At 37.5% G+C, this 26,774-nt stretch overlaps 1 protein-coding gene across 3 annotated transcripts in view; it reads left to right on the top strand.

Annotated features, from left to right (window-relative positions):
* Nucleotides 1-1,516: 1,516 nt before the first annotated feature.
* The window catches only part of THRB (thyroid hormone receptor, beta), a 47,472-nt gene continuing 22,214 nt past the window's right edge, over nucleotides 1,517-26,774 (top strand). The window contains exon 1 of one of the 3 annotated variants that reach the window (XM_009888941.1): nucleotides 1,517-1,581. In XM_009888941.1, coding sequence (XP_009887243.1) covers nucleotides 1,575-1,581 — 7 coding nt within the window. In that variant the 5' untranslated portion in view covers nucleotides 1,517-1,574. Of the gene's footprint in view, nucleotides 1,582-14,533; nucleotides 14,580-21,458; nucleotides 21,806-26,774 lie in introns of those variants that run through there. The other 2 variants (XM_009888940.1, XM_009888939.1) reach the window with 2 other exon arrangements.

The raw sequence follows: 26,774 nt of genomic DNA, 5'->3' as shown, positions 1-26,774 counted from the left end.
TTCAGCCCGCGCCGGGGTGGCGGGGGGGGTGGTGGTGGTGAAACTGCGAAGCTGTGTCCCAGATACATTAATTACACGGTACATGCGATTGCTGCAGTTCACCTGCTTTCTCGTTCTGGCGTTGTAGTCTGTGCCTAAATAGAGCAGATGCACTCGGTGTCCTTCCAGCCTGCTGTTGGTGGAGGGTGTTTGTTTCAAGGAGAAGGAAAGGCAATGCTGCCCGTGTGAGGAGGCAGTGGCTGAGAGGAGATAACAGACAGGGCTGTGGCGCCTGTGGAGAGAAATAAAAGCCAAAAGCTCATCAACAAGTAAAGACTAAAGGACGGTTTCTTAACATCAAATGTCGATAGGGACAATCTAAGACAGGTTCTGCTTCACCTATGAACTGTCACTTGCACGCTGACATTAAAAGATACATATTTCCTGATGATCAAGGCAGCGTGACTCTGGTCCCAGACTAGTTTTCCACTGGCATTAGTGGGGTCAGTTGTAGGCCCAGGATTTCTTATTTAAAAATTCTAATGAGATCTTGTCTCTATTCTGGAGTAATGCCTTTAGGATTGTCTCCGCCCGGATTGGATTGTTGGTGCTTAAACTAGGGAACGAGCTGGGATCATCCAACTGGGCACCGTGTTTTGGGCTGAACAAGGGCGTGCTGCCTGTGATACCACTGTTTGAAAAACATTATGGCTTGTGTAAATACGGATGTTGCTGAAGGATGATGCCGTAACTGCTATCAGTGACTTTCTCTCCTGACACAAAATTAGTTTGCAGGGCTTCGGTCTTTGCTACCAAACAGAAAACGAGTATAGTTAATATGTCACTGCGTATGTATGGACATTTGAATGGGAGAGGCAATCTGAATACTAAAAACGACGACTTCAGGATGCCAAATCCAGTTCCTTACAGCTGCAGTTACCTCCTTAATAAAATAGAGGATGCCGTTGGTCAAAAATTAAGTAATAAGCACATATACATTAGTTTTCTACCAAATGAGTAAAATTACTATTTACATCTCAAAATTTTGTAAAAGATGATAGATTTCTGAGTTTCAAATGATTGAAGAAGAATCGGTATAACTGTAGACAGAGAATTTCTAATTCTTTCGAATCCTCTATTCTTACTGAACCTGAGAGTAATGGGCATACATCATTAGAAACTGTAAAGTAAAAAATAATTACCTCCTAAAGGAACTTCTGCAAAAAAAAATAAGGGAAAGTGTTCCATGAAATGAGCAGAAGCATATTTTTTTCTGTATCAGTAGCTGCCAGCTTTTTGACCTTGTGTCCAAATCCCTGTTACCCACAGCTCCTCCAGTCCACCAGGTTTTGGACCTGACTTGCATTCATTGACTCATGCAGTTAAGCAAGGTGCATTGAATTTAATGTGTTAAGCCATCAAACGTGGACCGTGATATTCAAGATCCAAAATGTTCCATCCTGTTTAAATGTTAATGGTATTCTGCAGATTTGCATTTATGGATGTATTACATGGGACTTTTTTCCTTTTTTGGCAGGTGACATTGGTGACGGAAGAAGAACGAGAATGATTACATATCCATAACTCCCAGCAGTATGTCAGGTAATCACATTTCATAAGAGTGTCTATGTAATATTTCTTGCTTTGCTGGAATTATTATTATTAAATGTTTACTGCAAAATACTGCTTTAACAAGTTCTGAATGCATTGGTGCTGGGAATTGAAATGTTTCCTCTACCCAGAGCATAAAGATGTGGGGCACATAGTAATCTTCCCCAGCATTTTTCCTCTGAACTTGTCATCCTCCTTGGTTTTCCTTCAGAAACAACTTTCCTTCAGAAACAAAGTTGTATTTTGTTCTAAATGCACATTCCAACTTCAACGTTACTGCTGAAACTGCCAGTACAGTGACAGTTTTTTCCAAGTACATTGGCCTAAGTTATTTTGTAACATGGACATATCCCCTGAGGTTCAAAGTGAGACTGCCAAATTCATTTTACGTAGATTACCAAGTACTCTTCAGATAATAATTGACTAAGTCTGCAGGTGGGCTGAAGATCCAGAGTTTAGGTGACCTTAACCATTTTAAGTCTGCTTAACCATCTTATCCCTGCTAGTTGCAAAGCATTTGAAGGCTATACATAAATTAGCTGTGTCAAAAAATCCATATATTCTAATCCCAGAACAAGGTGTCTGAAGAGATGTACTTCTTATGTGGAGATGATATAGAAAGCCAGAGAATTTCAGTCTTCCAGAATATGTTTTAGCATTCATCAAATTACATGAGAAAAGAAAATGTTCTGCTGATACTGTTTGTCAATGCATAGTTCAAGAACCAATAGCCATAAATGGGACCTTTTAAAAGCCTGTTTATAAAATGCAGCATGTGCTACATAGGGAAAATCATACCAAACAAGACTGAATTCCTGGTATGCCGAAGAGACAGTTTATTTTTACTGGCTGGGCAAATCAAATACCATTTCCTTTCCCCTAGAAGGCTCCTATCCTTTTGTCTTGGCCAGCAAGTGGTAACAGCTGCGTTCACCAACAAAGCTGGTCTTGTAAGTTTAGGGTCCTAGATACAAGGAGGAGAGTAAAATTCATGGGGAGAAACAGTATTATTTAAATACATACTTTCATAGTAAAATGTATTATTTGATAATATGCAAAGATGTTTCATTTGACTTCTGTTTTTATGGTTTCTTTGCCGTCTGTTGAAGTGGAGGTTAGGCACAGATGAATATAAGATGGAGGCAGAGGGCATTGAGGCTTTTTGTGGAATAAAGTGGAACCCTTGGTTGGTATGTCAGGCTCTGGATTAGCATCACCGCCGTATGAGGATCCGAAAGGAGTTAGTATCCTTAGACTACATTGGCAGGGCCCACTAGAGTGTTTGTGCATTCTTCTGCAGGCATTCTAGGCATAATAATTTCATTTAGAAAATACCTGGTTTTGGAAGAATTTAAAGCATGGACATGGAACTCAATCTCTCCAGCTTTTGGTTGTGCTGTCTTCTGTCTGGTGTTAAACTGTGTTTTTGACTTTCTACTACAGGGCTTGATTTTGCTGTGGTTTTGGAGGGCACAATTAGTAGCTGGTGCTATGTGGTGGCAAGAGATGGGGAAGGAAATACAGTGTACCCCCTTTATCCTCACCTTATCTGTCCAGGGTGTAGCTGCCTAGGGATGGGGGTTTTATGGAGAATTCCCACTAGCAGTCTAGCCAGTCTCCCTGGACTTCCTTTTGGCAGGGCAGCTCTGCTAAGCTCAGTGAAACACAAAGCCTAATTGGAAGGACCTACGTTTTCTGCATTTATTTTGAAAGAAGTGGGCAGAACAAGTACATGCAAAGAAAATAATTGCCAGGCGAAAAAAAAAAGGTTCATTGCAGAAGATGACTGATGGTACAGCTGTAGATGTCCAGCACTTTTCATTATAAGCAGTTTATATTTTCTGTTTCTCATTATAGGAATGAAATTCCCTATATGAGTGTGAATGTGAAAAGAAGCATGGATGAAATAAAAATCTTTCAGACTCTATAAAAACTGCATAAATACCACTGTCCAGAGCCAGACAGGACTCCTTTCCTAATGAATGAAAATGAAAGCTTAGATTCTGTTTCTGAGTCACTGGAATATGAGAGCAGAGTCTAATCCAAACACAAACCAGCTTCTTAAAATAATAAGCTGTATTATTCTGATTTTTTGTTAGATAATTTCTCTGCTGATATGTTACATTTTTACTGCAGTAAGAATTTTCCTTCTGTAGGCACTGCCCAAAAGCTTCCAGTTTCTAGTGCAATCTAGAGTTGTTTTCCTGACAGAAGAATGCAGAATTTGGCCTTTGGTAGCAAAGCTAGGCTTTACTACATTTTACAGTTGCCATAGGAAAAACTTTTTTAATATTTTGACATCTCAGCTTTAAAAACACATACTGGTATGATTATTTTATGGCGAACATCTGTAAGTGTGTGTGTGTGTGTGTGTGTGTGTATATATATATGTATAGTTCCGAATAAAGAGAGAGTTCAAGTTGTCCAGAAATATTTTGGGAGCTTCAAAGTTATGGGTAAGATGGAAGGATTTCTGAAGTGTAGTAGCCCTTACTTAAAAGTGAGTAAGATGAAAAATAAAACTCAAAATGAATGCATGCAAAAAGATGAGCTGAACAGCAAATGTTGAGTTAATAAAGTCCAAACTACTCTTCCTTTTTCTTAGAATTCAGCCAAAATAGAGTTCACTCAGCAATACAGATCGAGTTAATGAACACCTGATATTGGCTACTTGATGACATTGGAAGCTGACAAGTGAAAAGCTGGACCTACAAGTTTTGTAAACACTGTGCTTGTCAGTATACTTTTGCCAGTTCTAAGTGTCAAAACTTGCCTGACCAGGATTATGTACACATAACTCAGACGATGACCAAACATTAAGATAAAGGGATACTTCTGGAGAAGGAGAGCTGGACATAATACGTCTTGCAGTTGAGTACTAAGTCTGAGAAAGATGCATTCTGTTCTCATAATCTGAAGCTTGGTACATCCCTAAAATAAATAGTTTTCAGATGAGTGATCACAGACATGAATGTAACAAAGCAAATCTGAAAGTTTAGCTTTCTTGTTTCGAAACCTGATTTTTTTTAAATGTTAATTGTCTTTTATGATAAATGCTACAGGAGATCTAATGCTTTTAAAGATCAACATCAAAAATGCATTTAGGGAATGTAAGTAAAGTATGTTTGGGTTTCTTTTTTAAATAGAAATAAGTGGAAAATGACTCATTGGATGCTCCTCCCATAGTTCATCAGCAGCTTTACAGTTGGCACCAGCAATTACTGTCCACAGAGTAATACCGGGGGAAAAAAAATTGTAAGCATTTTTAAAATTAGTACTATATTAGCAATAGCTATAAGTCTTTCTGCCATACATTTGCATGATAGAACAGAAAAATTAACAAGTCTGAAAGTAATATCTTCTTATTGAGAAGATAGTACTTTCAAATAAAAAAGTATGTAACATAGTTCATGAAAAAATTCTTGCTGTTTAAATACTCTAGTGAAGCTTCTGGCTTTAGCATCACTATTCACTGGCAGTAGTCGTTATTCACTGGCAATAATCTATCACTGAAAGCTTCCTTCTGTACATTTTCTCCCAAAATGCAGAAAAAACCTCAGACGGATCTTAGTCGTACTTCATTTACTGGAGTGAGAACTGAAGAAGGACTTAAAGAATGGGTTCTAAAAACCAGAAAATAGTATTTGTAGAATACAGTAAATCTCATTAATTTCACCTTCATGACAGATGAAGATAGAATGTAAAGAGTGTGATAGCGGTGTCAGTGAACTCTGCAGCAGCTCTTTCACTGGCTTCAGTAAGGCCAGGATTTTACTCTGCTTTTACTTGGAGTTTCGTAATCAACTCAGACATTGTGCTTCTAGTCTCAAATATTCACACTGTTCTATTTAGTAATGTCTGTAAAGTTAGATCAAGATAGGAATTATAATAAAATTAAGTGCTTACATTAGGGAGTATAATTTAAATGTCATAAATGCATATTTTCAGTAAGTAGAATTTAATATGCAGCATTTCTTGTAACAGGTCACTCATTTGGAGAAGAAAAGTAATCGGCTTTTGTGGACCAAATACATTTGAAAACCAGTGTCTCCAAGGGTGTTGCATATAGTTTCCAAGATCTGGGAATAGTAATAGGATAGGAGAGGTACCACCTTTTCTTCATGAGTCTTTTCACTGTAATGCTCAATAACCTGTAAACTTGCCATTAATTCAGATGGAGAATAGTTTATTGTGTAACATCAGTTGAGAAATTATTTCTCCTGAATTTCTATAGTGATTTTCCTGGGATGATCTAATTAGACATACATCACTGTCTGACACTTCTTGTCTGCCAGACCATGATAAAATCCGACTAAGTCAAGTGTATTATTTCTCTTAAGTAATGGACTTTTTAGAAGGACAGTAAATACTTTAATATAAGGTTTTGTTATGCCAGGATTTAGCAGCTTTGTAATGAGCTTTTGGGGATTTTCAAAAGGTTAACAAGATTTATATTGTGGGATGTTTTTGCATGAAGCTATGAATCACTCCATGATGGCTCTTATTACTTAGAAGCGTATTTTTGAATATGCAGTTAAAAATATCACACTTGGTAAGTTCTAGGTTGCAGACGTTCTGGTTTAATTTTAACTTTGTTTTAAACTTTAGTGTTTTTAAAAGTGCTTTCAAAAGTGCTATATAAATACAAAAGTTTCAAAAGGCGAGTAGTCTGTATAACATTTTGTAATTTTTCAATTTTTTTATGCAATTCTTTAATAATGTGTTGAGGTTTTCTTTCCCATCGGGAGGGAGGGGGGAGGGGGAAAGGCTCTCTAAAGACTGTTTTTTCTTTAGGAGAAACATGAAAATCTTATGTCTATGTGTTTTTAAAGGTGTTTAACTTTGGTATTTCCAACTGCTGGATACCTGCTATATTTTCCAGATAAGATGCACACATTTTTAAAAATTTGGATCTGGTTAGATTTCACAAAGAACAGAGGAAAGAAACACATATTTTTTTTAGCTTTGCAACATCTGCTAGCCATTTTCTGAAGTATGTTTCATTATGTTAGGGCTGATATTTTTTTCCTTTTCTATTTTTTTTCAGTAATCCATCAGTATACTTAGTCTCTTTCTCTAGTCATTTTATTTAAACCAGAGGTGCTTCTTTTTGTTAACTCATCTTTCTGAAATTTATTTCCAATGGGAGCAGACTGCTGTGTTTGGAATTTTGGGTATCATTCTTAGACTGCGTAATGCTATGTTTCACGGTTGCCATCAGTTAGGAGGAGTGCATAGTGTTGTCAATATAAAACATACTTGTTAATTTTCTGGGCAAAAAACTTCTAAAATTGTTAGTTAAAAAAACAACAACAACAAAATGTCCTTCTGTTTTTTCTAATTCTTCTCCACTAGCCTATAAAATAAAACACTTTCCTTTGCTGTGCTTGCCACAGGAGTTGCAGCCTGCCATTTTATCGTCTTTGTAAACCTGACCACAGGCTGCTTCTCAGTTCTTCTGATGACTGTATGTCAGAGCAATGAACTTACACTACTTGTCCTTGATATACGATTCTATTTGTAGAGAGGACTGTGATTTTTTTTTTTTTTTGGTGCCAAATGTAAAGCTGTTGATGAACTACAGGAAAGCTACTATCCAATTAGGCATTTTCTAGTTATTTCCGTATAAACAAAATACCTTTTACATTCCTTAAATGTGTTGCTGATTATGTTCTTTAAAAGCATCAGATTTGCTACAGTGGTTATCATAAAAGAAGACAAATGTTTAAGGAAATGTTTAAAGCTTGCAAAGCATGAAGGCCATGCTTGCAGGTCTGCTTTGTTATATATGTGATCACATATCTGAAAACTATTTAGACCTGTACTAAACTTCAGTTTATTTCAAGTTTTGAAGCATTCTCTCTTCACATTTCAGTTTACCTGTCTTTCTGAAGAAGCCTCTGACTGCATTATTTGGGCAAAGTTAATTTGTTTATTTGTTGTTTTTTGTCTTTTACAAATTATATATTTGTCAAGACTGCTAGTTTTAGTATCTCTTTTTTTACCTGGCCATTGCTCAAACCTAGGTCCTTGGACAGGAGGTGTTATTTCAAGATACAGGGTCTCTCTGTAAGCAATTCTAGAAAACCAGCTTGAACTGTTTCATCATCTTGAAAAAACTATCATCTTCAATTATGTGCACGTATCCCCAGGATTTGCTTTTAGTAAGCAGTGGCCAAATATATTGCCCATCGCTGAGTGCGAAGGGGTGGAAGGTCCAATGTGGGATTGAGGAAAGACCCTGTGAATTGATTTGAAAGCTCATGGGAAAAGCAGTACTCCGAATCAAGACTTTACAAAGTGATGGTAGCGATTGGAAGTGATTTGAAATTATTTCCCAAATGGTTTCACTGTAACTTACACATTTTTAAAGATCTATTTTTATGGTATTTTGGTCCATAATCTGGAAATTGTGTTTTGGCATCTCACTTTTATTTTAGTAGGTTCACAGGCATTAAAATAATTGCCTAACATAGCATGAAGAGAGTAAAAATCCATTAACATTCCCATATTCACACAAGCAGTGGTCTGCAAAATGAGTCCTGGAGAGGTGGATTGCTGTCTGTTGGGCATCCAATTAACCTTGGTTTAAAACAAACAGAAGGAGGTGGTTCTGCACATAAAGGAGAGACAGATACTGAAACTCCTTGCCAAAGGGTGTTGTGAATGGAAGAAGTGTACCAAAGGAGACTGGGCTGCACTTCAAAGAGAGATCCCTTGGCTGTTACTACAGTTTAGATAGGCTACAGGGGCTCAGGCATTCCCTTGGGCTGACAGTAGTTGGGGATTGGGAGACTTGGCCTATGTCTGACTGTTACTGTTAGACAGTTAAGACAAGTTAGGCAGAACGAGGCAAGCCCTGTGGTTTGAACAGAGCTGCTGTGCTCAGGTGTACTCTATTCTCAGAAAAGCTCCCTCCCCATGTGTTGTGCAGAACTATGAGAGGGTCAAATGCATTTAGCATCTATGTGACTGTATTGATTAACATCACCTTTCTAGTTCCACTATGTATCCTGGTATCTTACTGCTTTTTCCCATATAGCTTTGGTCATTCCTTTCTTTCAGTATTTTTATTGTATGTGTCACAAGATTCCGTATTTGGGTACACAACTCCTGTTTCTCTAAGGAGAGGGTTTCAGCTAGCTCTTTACATACCAAAACCCTGAACCAATTGCTTTCTCTGTGCTCAGAACCTGCCTCTGGTTAACTTAGGGATGAGTTGTCATGTTCTGGATATTCTTTTCCTCTGATTAATTTTTTTCTTATATTTAGAAATTTGAGCACAATGTCAAGCCCAGTTTCTTGATGAGATAAGTATATGTCTAGGATTACCTTAATAGAAATTCAGTGTGTTTGTAAAAAACGATTACACTGGTTCACACTGAGGAGCTCATTAAGATACAGGTCGGCAAGAACAAGGATAAAGCTATTACACTGTATATTGCAAGTTTCTTGATGCTACCTTTTCTTACACATTAAAAACTCTTTACACAGTTTATTGTAATATTTGCGCGCTCTTCTTTCATGGTGGTATAATCTTCGTCCAAAAGATTGTTTGAAAATATCGAAATTTAATTTATATTGAAAGCCATATTCTAAAATTTAATATTTAAATATTTTATAATATTGCCACTGTTAAAGTGAGTAACAGTACAACACTCCTGGATTAAATAGTCCTGGCACTGTTTGCTTCCATAAGCATACACATACACACACATTTCTGAAATACTGGAAATGACCTAGTGGTTTCAGTAGACATCACTAGTTCCACCCACTAGTTACAGTCCCTTTCTTTTTTTTTGTACGCTTTTGTTATAGTCACTGTCATTTTCACTTTTTAAAATTTAGGAAAGAAATCTCATGTTCTCAAAGGTTTTATTTACCACATTATGTGAAAGGATGGTTTGCATATTTATAAAGAAGTATCTGGCTCGTCTCTATTAGCTGTCCTCCATCCTGCTTATTCAAGGATCACACGAACCTAGTTTAAAAGTTGGGAAACTCCATTTTGAAGTCTTTCCGTATTTGATGAGGAAGAATAAGAAGAAAAGGCTATGGTGTTTTTTGGGAGAATAGAGAAGGAAGTGAAAGAGGAAAAGAGAGGAGAGGAGAAGGAAAATAAAGGAAAGAAAATGTAATGCTGTGAACTGACTGCAACATTAATGAGAAAAAAATGAAACCTTAGCCTTGTCTGGCACAAATAGTTTTATCAGTCCCAGCACAAACACACATGAAAGCATTACATGCTTTTACTTGTAGTTACATTGTGTGCTTCAAAATGCTTGTACAAAACATGAATTGGGGTTTAATTTTGCTGTGGAGATCTCCTTTAATTGTAGTTTGCTTGCTTTTTTTTCTTAAGTCATTAGGTAAAACTCATCTAGTGTTATTGGACTGGGTCCATACGAAGCTAGGCTGCTCAATCGACCTACTATGCACCCCTCAGTTCTAATCCTGATTACATTTGCCTTAGTTGATCTCTCTGAAGCCAGCCCACTTCAATGTCCTTAGGTGCTTGCATACTTCAATGTTTTAAAAAAAACCAACAAACCAACAGTCAAGTGCTGCTTGCTGCTCTGTTTTCAGTAAACTTCAAATATGAGAAGGGGCAAAACTTTATATAAAGAATAGCTTTTGTCAGTCTTTTGTTTTGCAATCAAGTAAATTAATGACAATTCAGAGACTGCTAATATATTCGCCTAATGCTGCTATTTTGATTAGCTGCAAGTTGAAATTCTTACAGGCTGTGTGCAGTTTTGGAATGTAAAATAACTTTTTGTTGTGAGAGGAAGTGTCTTTGTAACAGTAAAAATTGCAATCCTCTGACATCCCAGAACTGTTGATTTACCTTTTGCCTTGAAACTGATAGCCTGTTGCTCCGGGTGAAAAAGAAATGTTTGTACTCCCTGAAAAAGCGTGAGCGATGTAGTCTCTGAGGAGCAGGGGCTGATTGCCTGTGTGGTCACACAGCAGCTTTCATCACCCATGGATCTAGCTGCCGACTGCCGCTACTGCGGTATAAGGCAGTAATGGTAATAACGGTAATACAGATGCCAGCCTTGGGTGTAACAGGGCAGATCCTGAGCTAGGAAAAATGGGTGTAGCTCTCAGGGCACAGCGGGAAGGATTTAATGCGGTGCCCCTAGGGTGGTTGGGAGCACAAGGAAAAGGCACTCTTTTCAGTGTGCTTTTTGGTCCTATGCTGTGCACCCAGAGTTTTTGTCAGGGTCAAAGTTCAGGATAGGTACACAGCTCATTCCGACAAGAAACACTGTCCTCCTGGCTGGCTGGATACTATCTCCTGTCTTTCTGGAAGAAGAAAGTTATGGCTTCCTTCTCTTGAGGTGTACTAAAGAAGGGAGAGGCTTTTTGTATCTCTTCCTTTACCACCATTGACAGATACTAGTAGAGAAGTAGGAGAAAAAGCATTTTGTTCCATTGTTTTTATAGTCTTTTATATACTGACATTCAGATAACACTTTGCATACCTGAGAACAGCCCAACCTTTATATTCAGCCATTAGTAGTCTTTGTCTGGGCCTGTAATAAACAATTTCTGAGGGATTGTCCTCCCTTGTCCTTTTAGTTTAGTGCGATGGGCCCTTCATCTCCTAAAACGTTGCTGCTTCTATAAAACAAATTCATCTTTACAGACACTCTGATGGGAACTTGAGAAAGTCTTTTGAACTGTTGACTGCTCAGATGCCAGTTATTGCTACAATGCACTGCTTTTATATCTCTGAAGTTACTTGATGATTCCTTTACTTATATTGACCAGAAGAGCTCTAGACCCTTCTCATTAGTCCCCCTTTACTCTGAAATAGGGCCTGTGGTTTTAGTCGTGATTCATCCCGGTATGCTGTACTGCTTTCTGCCTTGATTATAGCCATTTCAACAGTAGCTAGAGGGAGAGAGAGATGCTTCTCTTACAATTAGGGAGCTCAGGCAAAATTACATTATCATCTTTTATCAAGGGTTTGGTTTAACAAAACCAAGAGCAGAGGCAGGAGATTTAAACTTCATTTTCTGCTGAAAGAAAAAAAAAGAAAAAAGCTTTTGACAAACTCAGGCAAGATATGTTAAAACAAAAGTAGCAGAATAAATAACATAGTCCTGTAGTGAATTTGTACTTTAACTTTTTTATAACCTGAATGGTAATTCAGGAGTATATATCTGCTGCACTGCAGTATAGGGAGTCTAGGAAAAGGAGACAAAATATGAGACCTGGCAGTGGTAGTCCTTACAACTTAATCCTTGTTAGGCAAAATTTGCATTCAGAATGTCCCTGGTGACTGAAGAGAATTTGTGAAATAAAATGGAAGCTTGTAAAATTAAATTTAAGGAGGGCTTTAGAGTTCCTTGCTAAACTTAAAAATCTGTAAGCCTTGTGTGACATCTGCTCTGAATCCTTGCAGAACAAAAGTTTTACAATTGCAGTGAATGTGTATTTTTTAATTAAAATCAAAAGTAAAGCAAATCCTCATAGACCAAAAGGCAGCAAAGATGGCCTTTAGTATCAAAGGTAAAGTTGGGAAAAAGATACGGAAATTTTTGCCTAACAAGAATGAACAGCCTGGTTTATGAATCACTGATCTCATTTCCAGGACTAATAGCAAGAACTGGGTAACTGAGCTTATAACTGACTTTTTTTTAAACAAGGTGGAGCATTCTGTGGGGTCAGTGGTCATCTCAAGAAATTGACAAAGCATAAAAATACCTACTTATGAGTGAATTACAGAAATGCCTATATTTTATTTCTTTTTAGAGATATATATATGTAGTACATACCTGACTCTCGCATTTATATAAAGATGCAATATTATCCGTGCAGGGAGGTAACTAGAACGTGAAGAAGGATAAGGAAGAGGAGAGTAGCCTTGTTCTGAAGGGTGCGTTATCTGAGGTTACACAAAGCCTGATGGAAGGGTGAGTTATAGTGCATAGTTCCTCTCTGTGCCAAGAAGAGTGGAATAGCCAAGTTCGATTCGGATCTTACAGGGGAGTTCCACAGAGCTGCCAGAGGGTCTTACCAGCCGGTCTCTCCCTCTGAGCTTAAATTTATTATGAAGTCTAGAAGATATAAAAGTGTTCAAATTGTGAAAAAAAAAAAGTTGTATATTCTGTTCTTTTAGGTTTTTTTAGTATTTTCTGCGTTACTTTCACTATTCTATTTTAAATCTGATTATCCTCCTACAAGTGATATTCTCTTGCTGTATTACCTGTGTTCAGAGTTAATTTTTAATTTTACTAAGAAAACCATGTCTGAACTAAAAGCAGATCTATAAAGCCAGAAGTAAGTAGGTAAGTGCAAATTCTGTAGTTAACTCACCTGCCTTATGCATTCAATTATGTGATAGTTTCATATACAAATTCATGTTATTGATGTCCAGCTGAGATACAGTTGGTAGAAAGAGTGGACTTTTAACTTCAAATATCATGTGAGCTTCCACTCCTAGCAGAAAAAAAGGTATGCATTTACATTTAAAATTAAATAAGGTATTGAGGAAAGCTATATATACTATCAGGATAACAATATTTAATACCATAATTAAGTCTTCTATATTAGCAATGTTCCACTTAACAGATGTCTTAAGACAAAACTTTCAGAAAAAGCAATAGAATGATATATCTGGTAACTGAAATCCCAAGTTATTTTTGAACATTTTTATCAGGAAATTACTGACTTAGTATGAGCTTATTTACTAGTATGTATATGAATGATTTTACTGGGTGAAATGTATGTAAAATTAACTTTTAGGTCAATTAAGATAGCAGTTTTACTGTGATTGAAACCACAGTGGATATCAGTCACTGAATTTCTGGAATTTGCTATTTTCTGTATGCAAGTTAGAAAGCTATTTTGTGTTGGAATTTGGATACATATAATCTACAATGAAATTATTTCTTTAAATGTGGAATATCATCTCTGATGTGTCGTTTCTGAAGCATTTAGTTTTGCTACCCAAAAATAGAAAATGGGCTATATTTAGTTTTACAGAGTTATCACCTAGTGGTATCTCAGTTTCTTCTGTATCAAAGAATAAATAAATTTGCCTAATTATTATGACTAATTAGATCAAATCGTGCAGCTTTAGTGTTGTTCGTTACCTACACTGGACCCAAGTGTCCAAAGTGCTGTGATAAAATTTGTGTCTCTGAGACTCCACTGTGGCCACGACTAGAGAAAGGCAGTAGGTAGCAAAAACGGAACTGCTAAGCATGCCCACATAAGAATGTCACACTTAGGTAACAGAGTGTCCCTCAGGTCAGCCTACGATAAGAGCAAAGTCAAACAAGGCTGAATCCTTGATGTTTTGTGTTCTAAGTATCTGAAAATTGTTCACGACCAGCCTCGACCTACAAGACCTCAAATGATCATATGAGCAAGGCAATAAATTGGTGGTAACTTGCCCTCAGGCCCGTGTTGTAGTTGTGATGTTGTGAAAGTTACATCTAGCGTTAGACCGTCCACATAGATCTACCTACTTGTTCAGGCTTCACAGACGGCAAAATTTTATATTTACCTGTACCGAAGGGGAGCTATGGTGGCTGAATGGGCATGGCTGAAAGGCTCTGCGTCGTATCAGTGCGGTCCAGTGGAGATGCACAGGAATACCACAGCATCAGGAGAGCCGGGGAGTCACTTGCTTTCCAAAACTCCACACCTGAGCAAGATTTTGGCAATGCCAACCGTTTGTAGCCCTGCAGTATTTGCCAAACATCCAGGACGTGGCCTCATATCATGGGACAGACTGATTCACCTTCCTGACAGAAATCAGAAATGGAATGTAGTTGGCATAGCAGAAAACCATTTGTGTAGGAAAAGACACTCCAAAAATTACGATTACCAGAGGAATGGACAGCAGCTTTTGCAATGTCGACATGCTTCACCTTGGACTAGCACAATTTTACAGCCAGGCCATACAACAGCAAACTTTCAAGTAATGTCAAGTGCCCAGGAATACCAAAAAGAAGAAAAAAAGTGTAAAGGTAACGCATTATTATGCAGAGCACAGCAAATGCTATATTTTTAAAAAAAAAGAAAAACAACAATGAACAACCATTTTGTTATATCTGTGTTTGTGGTCCAGGGTTTGGCCAAGTGTTATTATGTGGAGGGGTGTTTTCTTCTTATCATTTTTTCTTTATTTTATTTTATTTTCAGCAGGGATAATTGTGATTTTTAGTATTCCTTTTTATTCAATTCAATAGCCTTGTGAAGAGCCCTGACGAAAATGCGATGAGTACTTACTGGGGTTTTCTGTGTGATACCTGATATAAAATAATATCTATTCCTTTAGCCCTTTAAAAATTTATTTATCTCTCTCTTTATGGTCTTGATAAGCTGATCAAATATCTTTTCTGAACCTGGCCTTTTTAAATATATCCTGGATACATTAAAAATGCAAAGGCAAACGAAAGCATTCTTTTACTACTTTCAGGGTGTTCATCTCTCACCTGTGCCTGTTGTTTGTCTTTTCTTCTTTCTTATTATTAACCATCCCCAAAGCCTCAGTAAGTGCACATGTAGAACTCAAATAAATAGGACTTCTTGTTATGAATATTCTTTGCCTCAGCAGTCAGGAAAATCAACCATTTTCTTTCAGCTAGCTTTTTTTTGTCCACGTCAGCACAGCATTGAAGGAATTCCTTTTAAGAATCACAGTTGCTTAGGTATTAGCACAAATTCAGTGCTTAAGTTGTTTTTATTCCTTTTTAAACTGGGATAAATAGTCCTTCATTGTTCTTTGCCTAAAAAAATAATTACTGGATATTGGGAGGGAGGGACTACAAGTTGTTTTCTTTTACTTAAGTCTTGCGTCACTCCAGGAAGAAAGATTAGAGTGTCAGGCAGGATATCACCTCATGAAAAAGTTAAACTGGTCTAAGTACCTGATTTCTTTAGATTTAGTTGCTCTTTACCTCAGAATGCCTCTTTGCTAACAGATGTCAGGTGCTGATCGCTTTAACGTCTTACTAAGGGCTGTCAGGAGGCTGCCAAACCCAGACAGTCCCACCCCAGAGTCTGTTAATTACGTTGTGTCAAGCTACGTTAGCTAGCTTTCTGCTGGGTTTTATTTTTGAACAAATGGAACTTTTTACCTTGAAGTTTTCAAGTGGAGTTGGGGTAGGGGATGACTCAGAAAAGGTACATGTTTTAAGTATTGGCAGTTACTTTCTCAAGAGATTAGCCGTGTAATTAACTGATGTCTGCTAACAGGGTCTTCCAATTATGAGATATGGGGAGACTTAACAAATTGGGTTGTCTGGGTCACAGGTCTATAATTACTCTTAGCAATATTTTCTCCGAGACCATCTTAAAAGTTATCAAACACTATTGAAGAATTTTGTTAGCCAGTTTGTTAGCAAACCTCTCAAGGAGCAAACACGTTCTGACAAGACCGTGTGCTACCCATGTGTGTCGTGGGTCGTGCAAGGAACCAGTGCAAGAAAACAGTCATGAAACCGGAATGAGTCTTGATCATGAAAGAGCAAGCTCCATTATCTTTTAACCAAATTTATTCAAGGTGTCAAATATTTTCAGGGAGAACTGGATTTGTGGTGAATCTGAACATTTAAATATAAACTATGACATTCTTTGTTATCCAAACAGACTAATGAGTCTGAAGTGTTTCAATAAAAGGCACATCACACTGGCATTTTATGAGTCACATACAAATTTAGTGGCATGTCATAACCGAGGTACAGCAGGTTTTTTGTGAGAGAAGTGGTTTTAGAGAAAGAACTAACAATACATGTTGAGAAAAGAGTTATGCTGTTGTGTAAGACTTCCCTCGGGTTTAAACCAAGGGCAGATAGTTTGAAGCTTGTTGCATCTGTTGCAAACCCAAAGAAACGATTTTATGCCAGAAAGCTTTAGCTCTTTTTCCCTCGACTGTATCGCTTGCTATAATAAATACAGTGTAGACAGAATGACAATTTTTAATGTCTTTGATTCCACTGAGAAGGAATTTTTAATGTCTTTGATTCCACTCCAGGAAGTGTCAAATGCTATTGTAACTTTACGGCACTAGAATTCCGTAACTCTACATACTTTATGATTTAGTCACAAGTAAGAGTTTTCAAAATAACATAAATACTATATAGAGTTAATTTTCTGTTCTTGTAAGTGCTCGGTATCATTTTGGATTCTGATGTTTGGGGTTTTCTTAGTTTAATCTATAACATCAAGACCCATGAGGGTCAGAACTGATGTGATAAGCTGATACCTAGATTCCTCAAACAATAAATTAGTATAGTCATATTTTTGAGGGCCCATTTTGAGTCTCTGACCATAGTACCTGAAGTGAATGAATAAGGTAGTACAAATATATACATTAAAGAGAGGTGGTAACTCATCATGTGGGCACGGAGATAGCTGTATTTGACAAACAATGAGTGTTGGAAAAGCCACATTAGTACTCCTGCTCAAAAGCTCTTATAGTTTAAAGTATATTTTCTTTATCATATGAAAAGATAGGGACTGTCTGGGATGTGTCCCCTCTTATGTGGTATGAGTCCTGAAAGTGCAGGTTGTGTTCTTGAAGAGCACTGATCTAATTTAATTTTTTCCCCCACAACCTTCATCAGAGGTGGCTGAGAGGATGGAGGCAACGGGAAAATCTATAAATAGGAAGCGTAACAGTTATTTTGTAACATGTAAAAACATGTATATAAAACTAGGAGCTGATAATACAAGTGTACGTAACTGTTAAGAGTGTAGAAAGGTATGTTTAATCCTCGCAGCTACATGTTCAAACATGCAAACCTTTTTGACCAGATACTGGATTTTTATTCGTCTGTACGTATTAAAGCGCGAACACAACCAACATAAGATTTGCCCTGACTGATTTGAATGCTCTGCAATACTTCCCACGTAGTGACACTGCCGAATCTTTTAGAAGTGGCGCGTCAGACCCTACCTGCAACCCTGCGATAGCCGGGACACGTGACCAGGGGTGCATAGTTTGGAAACAGACAGGAGAATAGGACTCTTGCGGGTAATTCACCGGCACGTTCCCCCAGGCAGTAGAAGTAGACAACAAGAGTGGATTGCGCTGAATGACACTTCTTCATTGTGTGTCAGGGATCTCCATTGGTTGGGGTGTTCCGTCGGGAGGATCCTCCACAGGAGTACTGTCTTGCCTTAAAATTTCTGTGGGTTCATTTTGGTGTTTTTTGTAACTGAGTTAAGTCACAAGAGAAGTGCAGCTTAGCGGGGCATTTGGTTGTTCATAATTGAATGTTTTAGCCAGAGTCTTTAAAACGGGAATCGATAAAGAGCTGCATGGTCTAGTGTAAGGCATTCTGTCCTGCAGACACCTCCTTTCGGGCATTCTTGGCCTGACTTCTGCCCACCCAGTGTAACATCACTAACTACTACACTCACTTCTGATTTACAGCAGGGTGAGTATTTCAAAACCTTTGGGGCATTCAAGACTCATGTTCTGCAAGTAATTTTTACCTTTTTTACTACAATGAACTGACACCTCTGGCCATGAAGGGTTCAAACTTTGGATCCTTTTGTGCCGCGGTATCAAAGTGTCTATTTTGTCACTGGCCTCTTTGCTTGTAGCGGAGGTTTTATTCTCCTAGTGATTAGTTTTCATACATTTGCGTAATCAGACCCTTGTGAACTAATAAAATTCCAAGTGTGATACTACATTGCTGAAGGCAATGAAAGCTCAACATGACATGATTTAAAGACTCTAATATTCAAGTCAGAATACAAGACAAAGAAAAGTTGTTAATATTATTTTCTACTCCACTGTCAGACTTTTGATAAAGACCCCATCAGACTGTCTTTTATCAAATGATTTGATTGAAAGTGATACATGAAAGGGACTTGCAGGACTGGACCCTGAGAGATTAAAATGAAAATATTTTAGGAATATTTCATTTTTAATATGGATGTTAAATCTTTGTAGTGTTTTTTGAATTTATTTGTTTCCAAGGGAACAACAATCTGCAGTGCTATAAACCTCTTTAATGTTAGCACATTACAGGTAAGGAGCCCCATTCCATGGCAGCGTTTATAATTCTTTTTTTTTTTTTTCTGTCAGAAAAGGCTCTCATCCATTTTTCTTTTTATCCTCATTCTTCGCAGTTTCATGTAATTTAATTTCCTTGCAGTATTGAATTAATTCTGACAAAAGTAGTACATATGACGTGTTTATAAGCATTGTTGATGTATCAATAGAAAATAAAAAATGTTTGAGGGATTTACTTTGGAACAGAAAGTAAGTCACAGGCTGTGCCACATCAACATACCATATCCTCAGGTGCTATCCTGGCTGGGACGTCTCTGTCTACACGTGATCTCAGTTCTCTTTAATTTTTCAGTAACATACCTAAATCAAATTGGGGTGAAAAGAACAAGAGAAGAGAAAATTTGTAAGAATTTTGATTCATCTGACAAAACAAATCCACGTGGGGGAAAATTCCCACTTAGAATTTAAAGCCTCATTCACCAAAGCTTTTCTGGGTAGTGTAAAAGTGTCTAGGTAGTCTGCTTTGCTAACCGGTAAAATAGAGCCTCACCTCTGTGCAGGCTCTCACATAAATTCCTGTTAGCTGTACAGAGTATTATTTGGTGGTAAATGAACAACCCACGTATTGCACTTGTGGAATGTTTTCTTTGTGGAGAGTGTGGAGAAGTAAGCTCAGCAGGTTGTATGTGTTGCGTTTTTATGTATTACAGTATTGCCAACCGATCACATAAATGGGTATGGTTCGGGGGGTTCTGTGTAAACAACTATTGCAGAGTTTCTTAGGAAACACGGGCATGTGTTTATGAAGTGCTGAATATCCATTCTTGAAAAATCGGATCTTGCCTAAGACATGCTTTTTATCACAGACAAAATCACTGCTTGTAAAAAGTAGATCATGGGCCTGAGCTAAAATGAAAATTAACTGTCATTGTGTGCTTTTCCACATTGTGTTTCACAATGCTATTTGTTGAGTTAGATCTTTGGTGAGAACAGCATGGAGAATTATGGTTCCTTTGCGTTTTACTTCTGGGATTTCAGTAACTATTAGTGCTCTTAATGAAGTAAGATGTTAGTTTAAATTATCGGAGTGTTATCAGAATAAGTTCATATTGGAAGCAACTCCATTGACTTCAGTAGAATTGATCTTGGTAGAGTTCATTTTGACTTACCAAATGTTTTGTTATTTTCTGAGCAGGTTAATAAGAAATGTGTATCTAAGATGTTTCTTTTGTAGTTAGAGGGGAAAAAAGTAAAAATCCAAGCATGAATTTTAACTTCTCTGATCCTCAGAAGCACTTATCCTAAATTCTGTTAGCCTGCACATTAGATACTAATTGGCAGTGCTTTTTATTTAGATAGGTTAGTTATGGTTGTATGTTGGAAGGGAGAACACTGCTCCGTGGGCTCTTAGACTGAAACGTTAAACAATACCGGACAGGGAGAAATATGTACATGTCATGCCCAGTTTTTCCCTATTTCACTGAACTTTTGAGGGCCATTTAGGTGTATGTTCATCAGGGTTGTTAGATGTACATTTAAGATCCTAGATGAAAAAGGGCCAACCTACCGGTAATTTTGACAATCCTGTAGATTGGTTAAAATGAGTGAAATAAGAAAACTAAGACCTCATTATCAAATCAGTAATAATTCTGCTTCCTAATAAGAAGAACAAACATTAATGAGGGATACTGTCTTGTTACTGACTTCATAAGTTTTATGATATTTTAGCTGTGCTGTAAAGAAAAAATGTATTTTGCCTAGGAAAAAACAAATATCAGCTATTATAAGTTTAAAATAAAAGAATTTATTTTCCATCAAAAACAATGGTGGATTAAACAAGCTGTATTAACTGTATTGAGGTTTGGGGTTCATTATGCAGTTATAAGATCATATAGTTTTTGTTGTAGTGGCATTGACTTGTTCGTAGCTCGTAGGCGAGCCAAAACAAGCAAAAAAAGCCTCCTTACCCTACTCAGTGTGATGTTGAAAAAGATACACTTCTAAAAGTACTTCATTACTGAAACATAAAAGATAACAAAGCAGAATTGCAAAGCAATTAGCTTATTGATAATGTTTAAGCATTGTTCTCTTTGCTGATTATATTATTTTGAAGTTTCCCACCTGTTGAACTCAATAGAAATTACCTCCCCAAATCACTGAAGTTTAGAAAAGCTGCTTTCCCGTAAATGCATTACCGGGCAGCGGGGAGGATTGTGTGTGTGTGGAAGGCTGGGGAGATTCATGCATGTAATTCTGTAAAACAAAATCAATAAAGCTGATGACAGATTAAGTTGCTAAATTTTGTAAAACTAGACTACTGTTTGGGTCATCAACACAGCACTATTGGATTTTCTATGGTTTAATGCTGAAAAACAGGATTATTGATTTTAGGATTTTCAGCGTATCCCCTCTGGGAGTTCTTAAGCAGTCTTTATAATGCTTCACACTTAAGTTGACAACTACAGTGACATAACTGTGTCCTCGCCTTAGTAATCATTTTCTAATCATATTGGCAAAGGCTGGAAATGGTTTATAAAATGATTATTCCAGACAAACGGGGGAACAGGAGGGTTGTCGGGACGGCGCTTCTTTGTCTGGTGGTCATTGCTACCTGCCTGCCATCTTCCCTTGGAATTAACTTACAGTCACAGATTAAGACCTTTGACTGTCATAAATCTGCTTCCCAATATGTTTGACTGGCAGGGGAGTTCACAAGCCGTCCCAATATAAATAGGATTTTAGCACATCAGGTGCTGCTCCAAAGTAAAACGGGCTGTTTTGCAGTCGACTTTGTTGGTGTATATTCATCGCTCCTCTCCCGTTCCATGTGTATGCATGCCTGCGTCTGTATGCATGTGTGTGTGTACGTAAAGTAGAAGCCGAGATAGGGTAACAAAATGAACTACTGTATGCAAGAAATATATGAAGTGCACCCAGCTGCTGGTAGCAATTGCTACATGCAGTCCACTGATTATTGCACATATATCGAAGATAATCAGGGTTACAGCAGTTGTGATGCTCAGGTCCTGCACAGTAACAACATATATATGGAACAGGCCTGGGCGGTGAATCAGCCTTATACCTGTAGTTACCCTGGAAACGTGTTTAAAAGCGAGTACTCTGACATGGACATGGCCCTGAATCAGTACAACCAACCTGAATATTTCACCGAAGAAAAACCTACTTTTTCTCAAGTGCAGTCGCCATCGTACTCTCAGAAGAAAGGTAGGGGCAATTTATTTAAATAACAGCAAAAAAATAATCTCTGTTTTTGTTTTTGTTTTGCTTTAAACTTACAGTTGCATCAGTTGGCTCAGATACATCTTTGAATGTGAAGGCTGCCTGTTCAAAATTGAAAGCAGCAGTAACATAGGTTGCTAGGTGATCGTAGGGTTTTCTGTCAGCAATGAGGATTTCCAAGCACTTTTTCTTAATCTATAAAAGACGTTTGCAAATATGTTGCTTGTTTTCTGCTTTTTGTGGCTATTAAGTTCGTTTGCTATTCACCAGTGAGCTAGATAAGAAAGTTTCTCTTCTGAAACGTCGTCATTATATATTCTGCATCTTAAAGCTGTATTTCTGGTTACATACAAGTAAATTGTTATCAGTCAATGTGAACTCTTGTTTACTCTGCAACTCGGGCAAAATATTTTGAAGACGGAACAGTAAATATGTATGGGGAAATGATTACGTTCACTAGAGTTACTGTCTTTTAAGTGAAAACCATTTAGTTTCTGATTATGCAAAGCAAAAAAGACTGAAAATTCAATTATATATCTATGCAAGAAAGACTATTCTGCATCCAAAAAGTTGATCTAATCAATATGTTCTTGAGAGATAATCGGAGTGGAATATCTGCTCCCTCAGGGTTAAATCATTGCCTGTTTTTAGAATTTATTCTTCTGCTTTCAGGTAAGCAAAGTAGATTGAAAAAGAGCCCAAAATACCAACAGTTGGGAATGTTTTCCGTGTTATTTGTTCTGAGCTCAGACAAGCAAGCTGACGCATCCAGAGTATACATTCTATGTGTTTCTTTCAAAAGCACATTATTAAAGAATAAAAATAACAGTCGGTTGTATGAACATAATGTCATTTTTCTATTAAGACCAGATTTTCTGTATGCAGTTATCCAAAACCCAGATGAATCTGATGTAACTAGGTAGGTAGAGAAAACACCATTTACTACTTTTAAAGTGGCTTTGTAGTAAAAAGGGGACTGTTTAATCTTATTAACTACATGGAAAACTGAAATGTTTTCCTTTGTGCAGGCAATATTCAGTAGTACTTGATGCAATAAATCTATATGTTTGGTAGAAAAATGTCTTAATTTTATACTTTGAACAGCATTGCATTTCATAATAAAGGAAATATTTTTTAAAATCCTGTTCTAGGAAGCTGTAAGAACATGATTAAATTATAGAGGAAATGTAGTTGTGGATAATGCATGTTTTTGTATTGTGCAACATTTTAAATGCTTTTTAAGGCTATTTATTTGCTATTGAGTTTTAACTGATGATTTTGTAACTCTCTGTAGACTTTTCCCATGTCTTATTTTTGGTTAAGGAAAAATAGTACTCGGGATTGACTTAGAGAAAATAAAGACTTGCTATTGCAAAGTCAGTGAAGCAATACATTTTTCGTAGTGTTAAAGGTTATAAATAATAACTGATATGCCTTGATGAGAGCTTTAAGTAAGTTATTTCAGTACTCTGACACCTGACATTTGCTCTGTTTCAAGTTTTTGTATTTGCTTGGTTGAAAAAAATACAGGGTTGGTTTTAAAAACTGCTTGTCTGCCCTTGTTTTCTACTACCTCAGTTTCACTGAGAAATAGCAGTAAATTTTGGTGGAAGCTGACTCTCAAGCAGCCTTCTAATTGATCATTCACGGAGACTGAGCAACGTGCTTTGGGATTCTTTAGAGCCTTATTACTATGATAATCAATAAAAAGTTGTCTCCCTTCTGTCAAACCTTTGCAAATGCTGAGTTTGTTAAGCAGAAGAGATCTAAACTGTGTGGGACATGTGTTTTTTTTTTTTTTTTTTATTTCCATCTTTTAACCAAGCTATCGTAAAACTAACGAATCTTTTAATCCTGTCCTAAGAACAGAAGGCTCTGCACAGGGCATGTGTGTCTGTATTGATCCAGAATTGATTTTGGGGGAGACGAGGGAGTTTGTTACAGAAGCCTTGGTAATAACCCATTAAAGCAAAATTAAGTCCCTAAGCAGGTGTTCATGAAGAGTCTTGATTGTTGCAGTTGGTATTTCTGTTAGTCCCCTGAAATTTATAGTAATCTTAATAATACGCTGTTCAAATCAGATTTTAATAACAGCAGCACATGGAGTCTTTTCTTATCAAAACTTTTGCTAGTTATTAAATGGTTAAAATCTTCTTTTCCTTCTGGGAAGAAAAAAAGACATCAACATTTTATATGCTGAAAAAATTATTGTTTATAAAGTGGAGTTTAATTACGTCTCTATATTTATGTCACTTTCAAAGAATTCAGAAAATAACCTTAACCAAAGACCCTAACAACATGCCACTAGAGGAAAAAAATAAGTATTTAGAAAATATAGCCGGTTATTCTGAAATATAAGAACACACTTAAGATGCTTTAGTTATTACAGTACATTAAAAACTATTATTTCCTGATTATCTGTCACAAATTCTGATAAAAGAAAATTCTGATGAAAGAAAATTCTGATTGAAAGATTTGAATTTTAAAGGAAAAAATTGTGCTCCAAAAAATCAAGAGGTGGAGGTGTGGTTTTAGCTTTGCGTCTGCTTGTTGCTCTGTTCTCTTTCGTGCTGTAGTGTACACTGTTAAAAAGCAGCAGCACAATATTCCTGCAAGAGCTTACTGTTTTATTAAGGAAGTGCTTTTGGAGCTGATCCTGCCATAGGATACCATAGATACACTTTCTTTTCTACATGAGGCTGTGAAATCGGATGACCAGAACAGGGTGCATCATTGTGAGAATGGGGTGCTATTCCCAGTTCTGTCCCAGAGAGCTTAAACCGGAATATTTTTCTTCTCTTACGTGGTGAGCTTGCGGCACTGCTCGCTGGACAGGTGATGCTCTGGGGAGCCGGTGCCACCCTACCCTGGATAAGCAAAAGTGTCCCCGGATCTCCTCACACCGCCCGTACAGTGAGGAGGGAGTACCCGGTGACAGGGTAGAGGTAGTGCAGTCAGGAAGGTACCAAAGAAATAATCACAGAGGTCCGGAAACCTCAGTATCCCCACGTTTGGTGTATGCGTGGTGTTTTGGCCATTTGGACAACGTGGGAAATAGGTCTGCAAAGTTGAAACTGGGATGAGAGTTGGCTTTCGCTTCCCTTTGCACGGGCATTTCTTGGACAAAGTTAACAACAGATGCCCACAGGGAAGTGGGCATGCTCCGGGAAGTTAGACTTTAACTTCAGGTTTGTGGGGGCGGACCAGCAGTAACCAGAGGCTGCCCCCCGCAAAAAAACAAGGGTTTGCAAACAGGAATTCTTGAGTTGGGCTGTAGCAGTGCCGGCTCCTCAGCCCTGCATCTCACCTTGCTTCCCAGATGCAAGGTGAGGTTAATGCCGCTTTTTTAAGGGCTCTTGGTATGGTGGGAGAATGGGGCTTTGAAAGTTATCGTCGTCATCATTATTATAATTGTAATTATTATTATTTCCCTTTATATTTTCTCAAGCAACTTACATGCAGCTGAGAATACATACTGTATGAGTGCTAGAGTATGTGACTGAATTAGTCCAAACTGAGTTCTCCGCGGTCTGAAAACATCAGGGTGCTTGCTGAGTAGCTAAAAAAATACACCACGGAGGTTATGTCAAAAATGTCTTCTTATCAGTGCAGGGAGTATGTGTGCGTATAACCAATTTACAAAAACACTGAGCATTTGTCATCTTGGCCTTTGCAGCAGAGTATGCTGACAATTATTTTGGGCTTAAAAAGGATTAATTTTGCTCTTGACCACCCATCTAAGGAGATAGCACTGATAAGAAAAATTGCGTCTTATTGAGCAAATCATTATGCATTTGGAATTACATCTGTTTCTTTTTTAATAAAAGTGTCAGAGGAAAAAGTGTTTTCAGCTCCTTTACTGCAGCCTTTCCACAACCAAATGAAGGATGGGAAAGTGAACTATCATACTTTGCTTTTGCATCAGTCGTAAAAGTGATGTTCAGTGAGGCATAGATTTCTAAACAAGTTACTTGCAATACTGAGCTATGGCCTGTAAAAACATTTAAATATTTTGGGGGAAAAAATTTGCATGGTCTGACTCTTACAGTAGGGCATTTTATACCTGTAGTTGGTAATGGATGCAAGTACAGTACCCATCACAGCGGTTTAAGTGATAACACAGTTTGGGCTCAAATGTCTTCAGCACATCTGTGCAAAGTGCACTGCTGTTGGTAAGGTTTCGGACTCAGCCCAAAGAACAGGGTTAGTACATAGAAAAGTCATCGAGGGAAAAAGAGATGATAAAAAATGTTCCAAATTCTATCTTTGCCGAATCTCTTGCCAGGTTTTAGTAATTCCATAAGTCAAAGAATGTCAGCAAAGATCAAAATCGCGGACAAGCAAGCCAGTTAGCTAACAAGAAATGTGTGAATCTGTTTAGCAACATTCTCGGTGCCTCCAAGCTCGATGGAGAAATAAGCAGGTTTTCCCAGTGGGAGTAATTTAAAGAAAGCGGGAAACAAGGATCAGTGTATCAGCCCAGCCTTTCGGATCAATACTGATAACAGCACAAACAAGAACAGAGTACGCTTTTTCTCACTCAGCTCTATGCTTTCTCTGATAAACAGCTATTTAAGCTTTTTCTACGCAAGCGTATCAAGGATGGTATCTGGATGGCTCTTGTAATTTTCTGTAAAATGCAAAGAGTTACAATGTGACTATGGAATTGGTAGAACGCGAATATGAATTTTCTTTTCAGTTCTAATACAGTTGGGGATTCTCAAGGTAGTAATTAATTTCATCTTTTTCGTTTTCATACTGCAGTGTCTAGTAAGTGAATATGAGCTTACTGATAAGTCCTAAACTCCTCATTTTAGTGAGTGGTCTCGAGTCACACAAACCATACCCTATGGGGGAAAGAAAGATTTCAAGGAGTGTATTTAATACATGACTCTGCCAGTGTGCAGTGAAAATCAAAATACTGAATAATGGTCTAAAAACACAAGTGTCCTTG

The sequence above is a fragment of the Charadrius vociferus genome, unplaced genomic scaffold (assembly GCF_000708025.1).
Source record: "Charadrius vociferus isolate BGI_N301 unplaced genomic scaffold, ASM70802v2 scaffold217, whole genome shotgun sequence".
Classification (NCBI taxonomy): Eukaryota; Metazoa; Chordata; class Aves; order Charadriiformes; family Charadriidae; genus Charadrius; species Charadrius vociferus.
The sequence above is the reverse complement of the archived record's forward strand: the minus strand, read 5'-3'. Positions and strand labels throughout refer to the sequence as shown.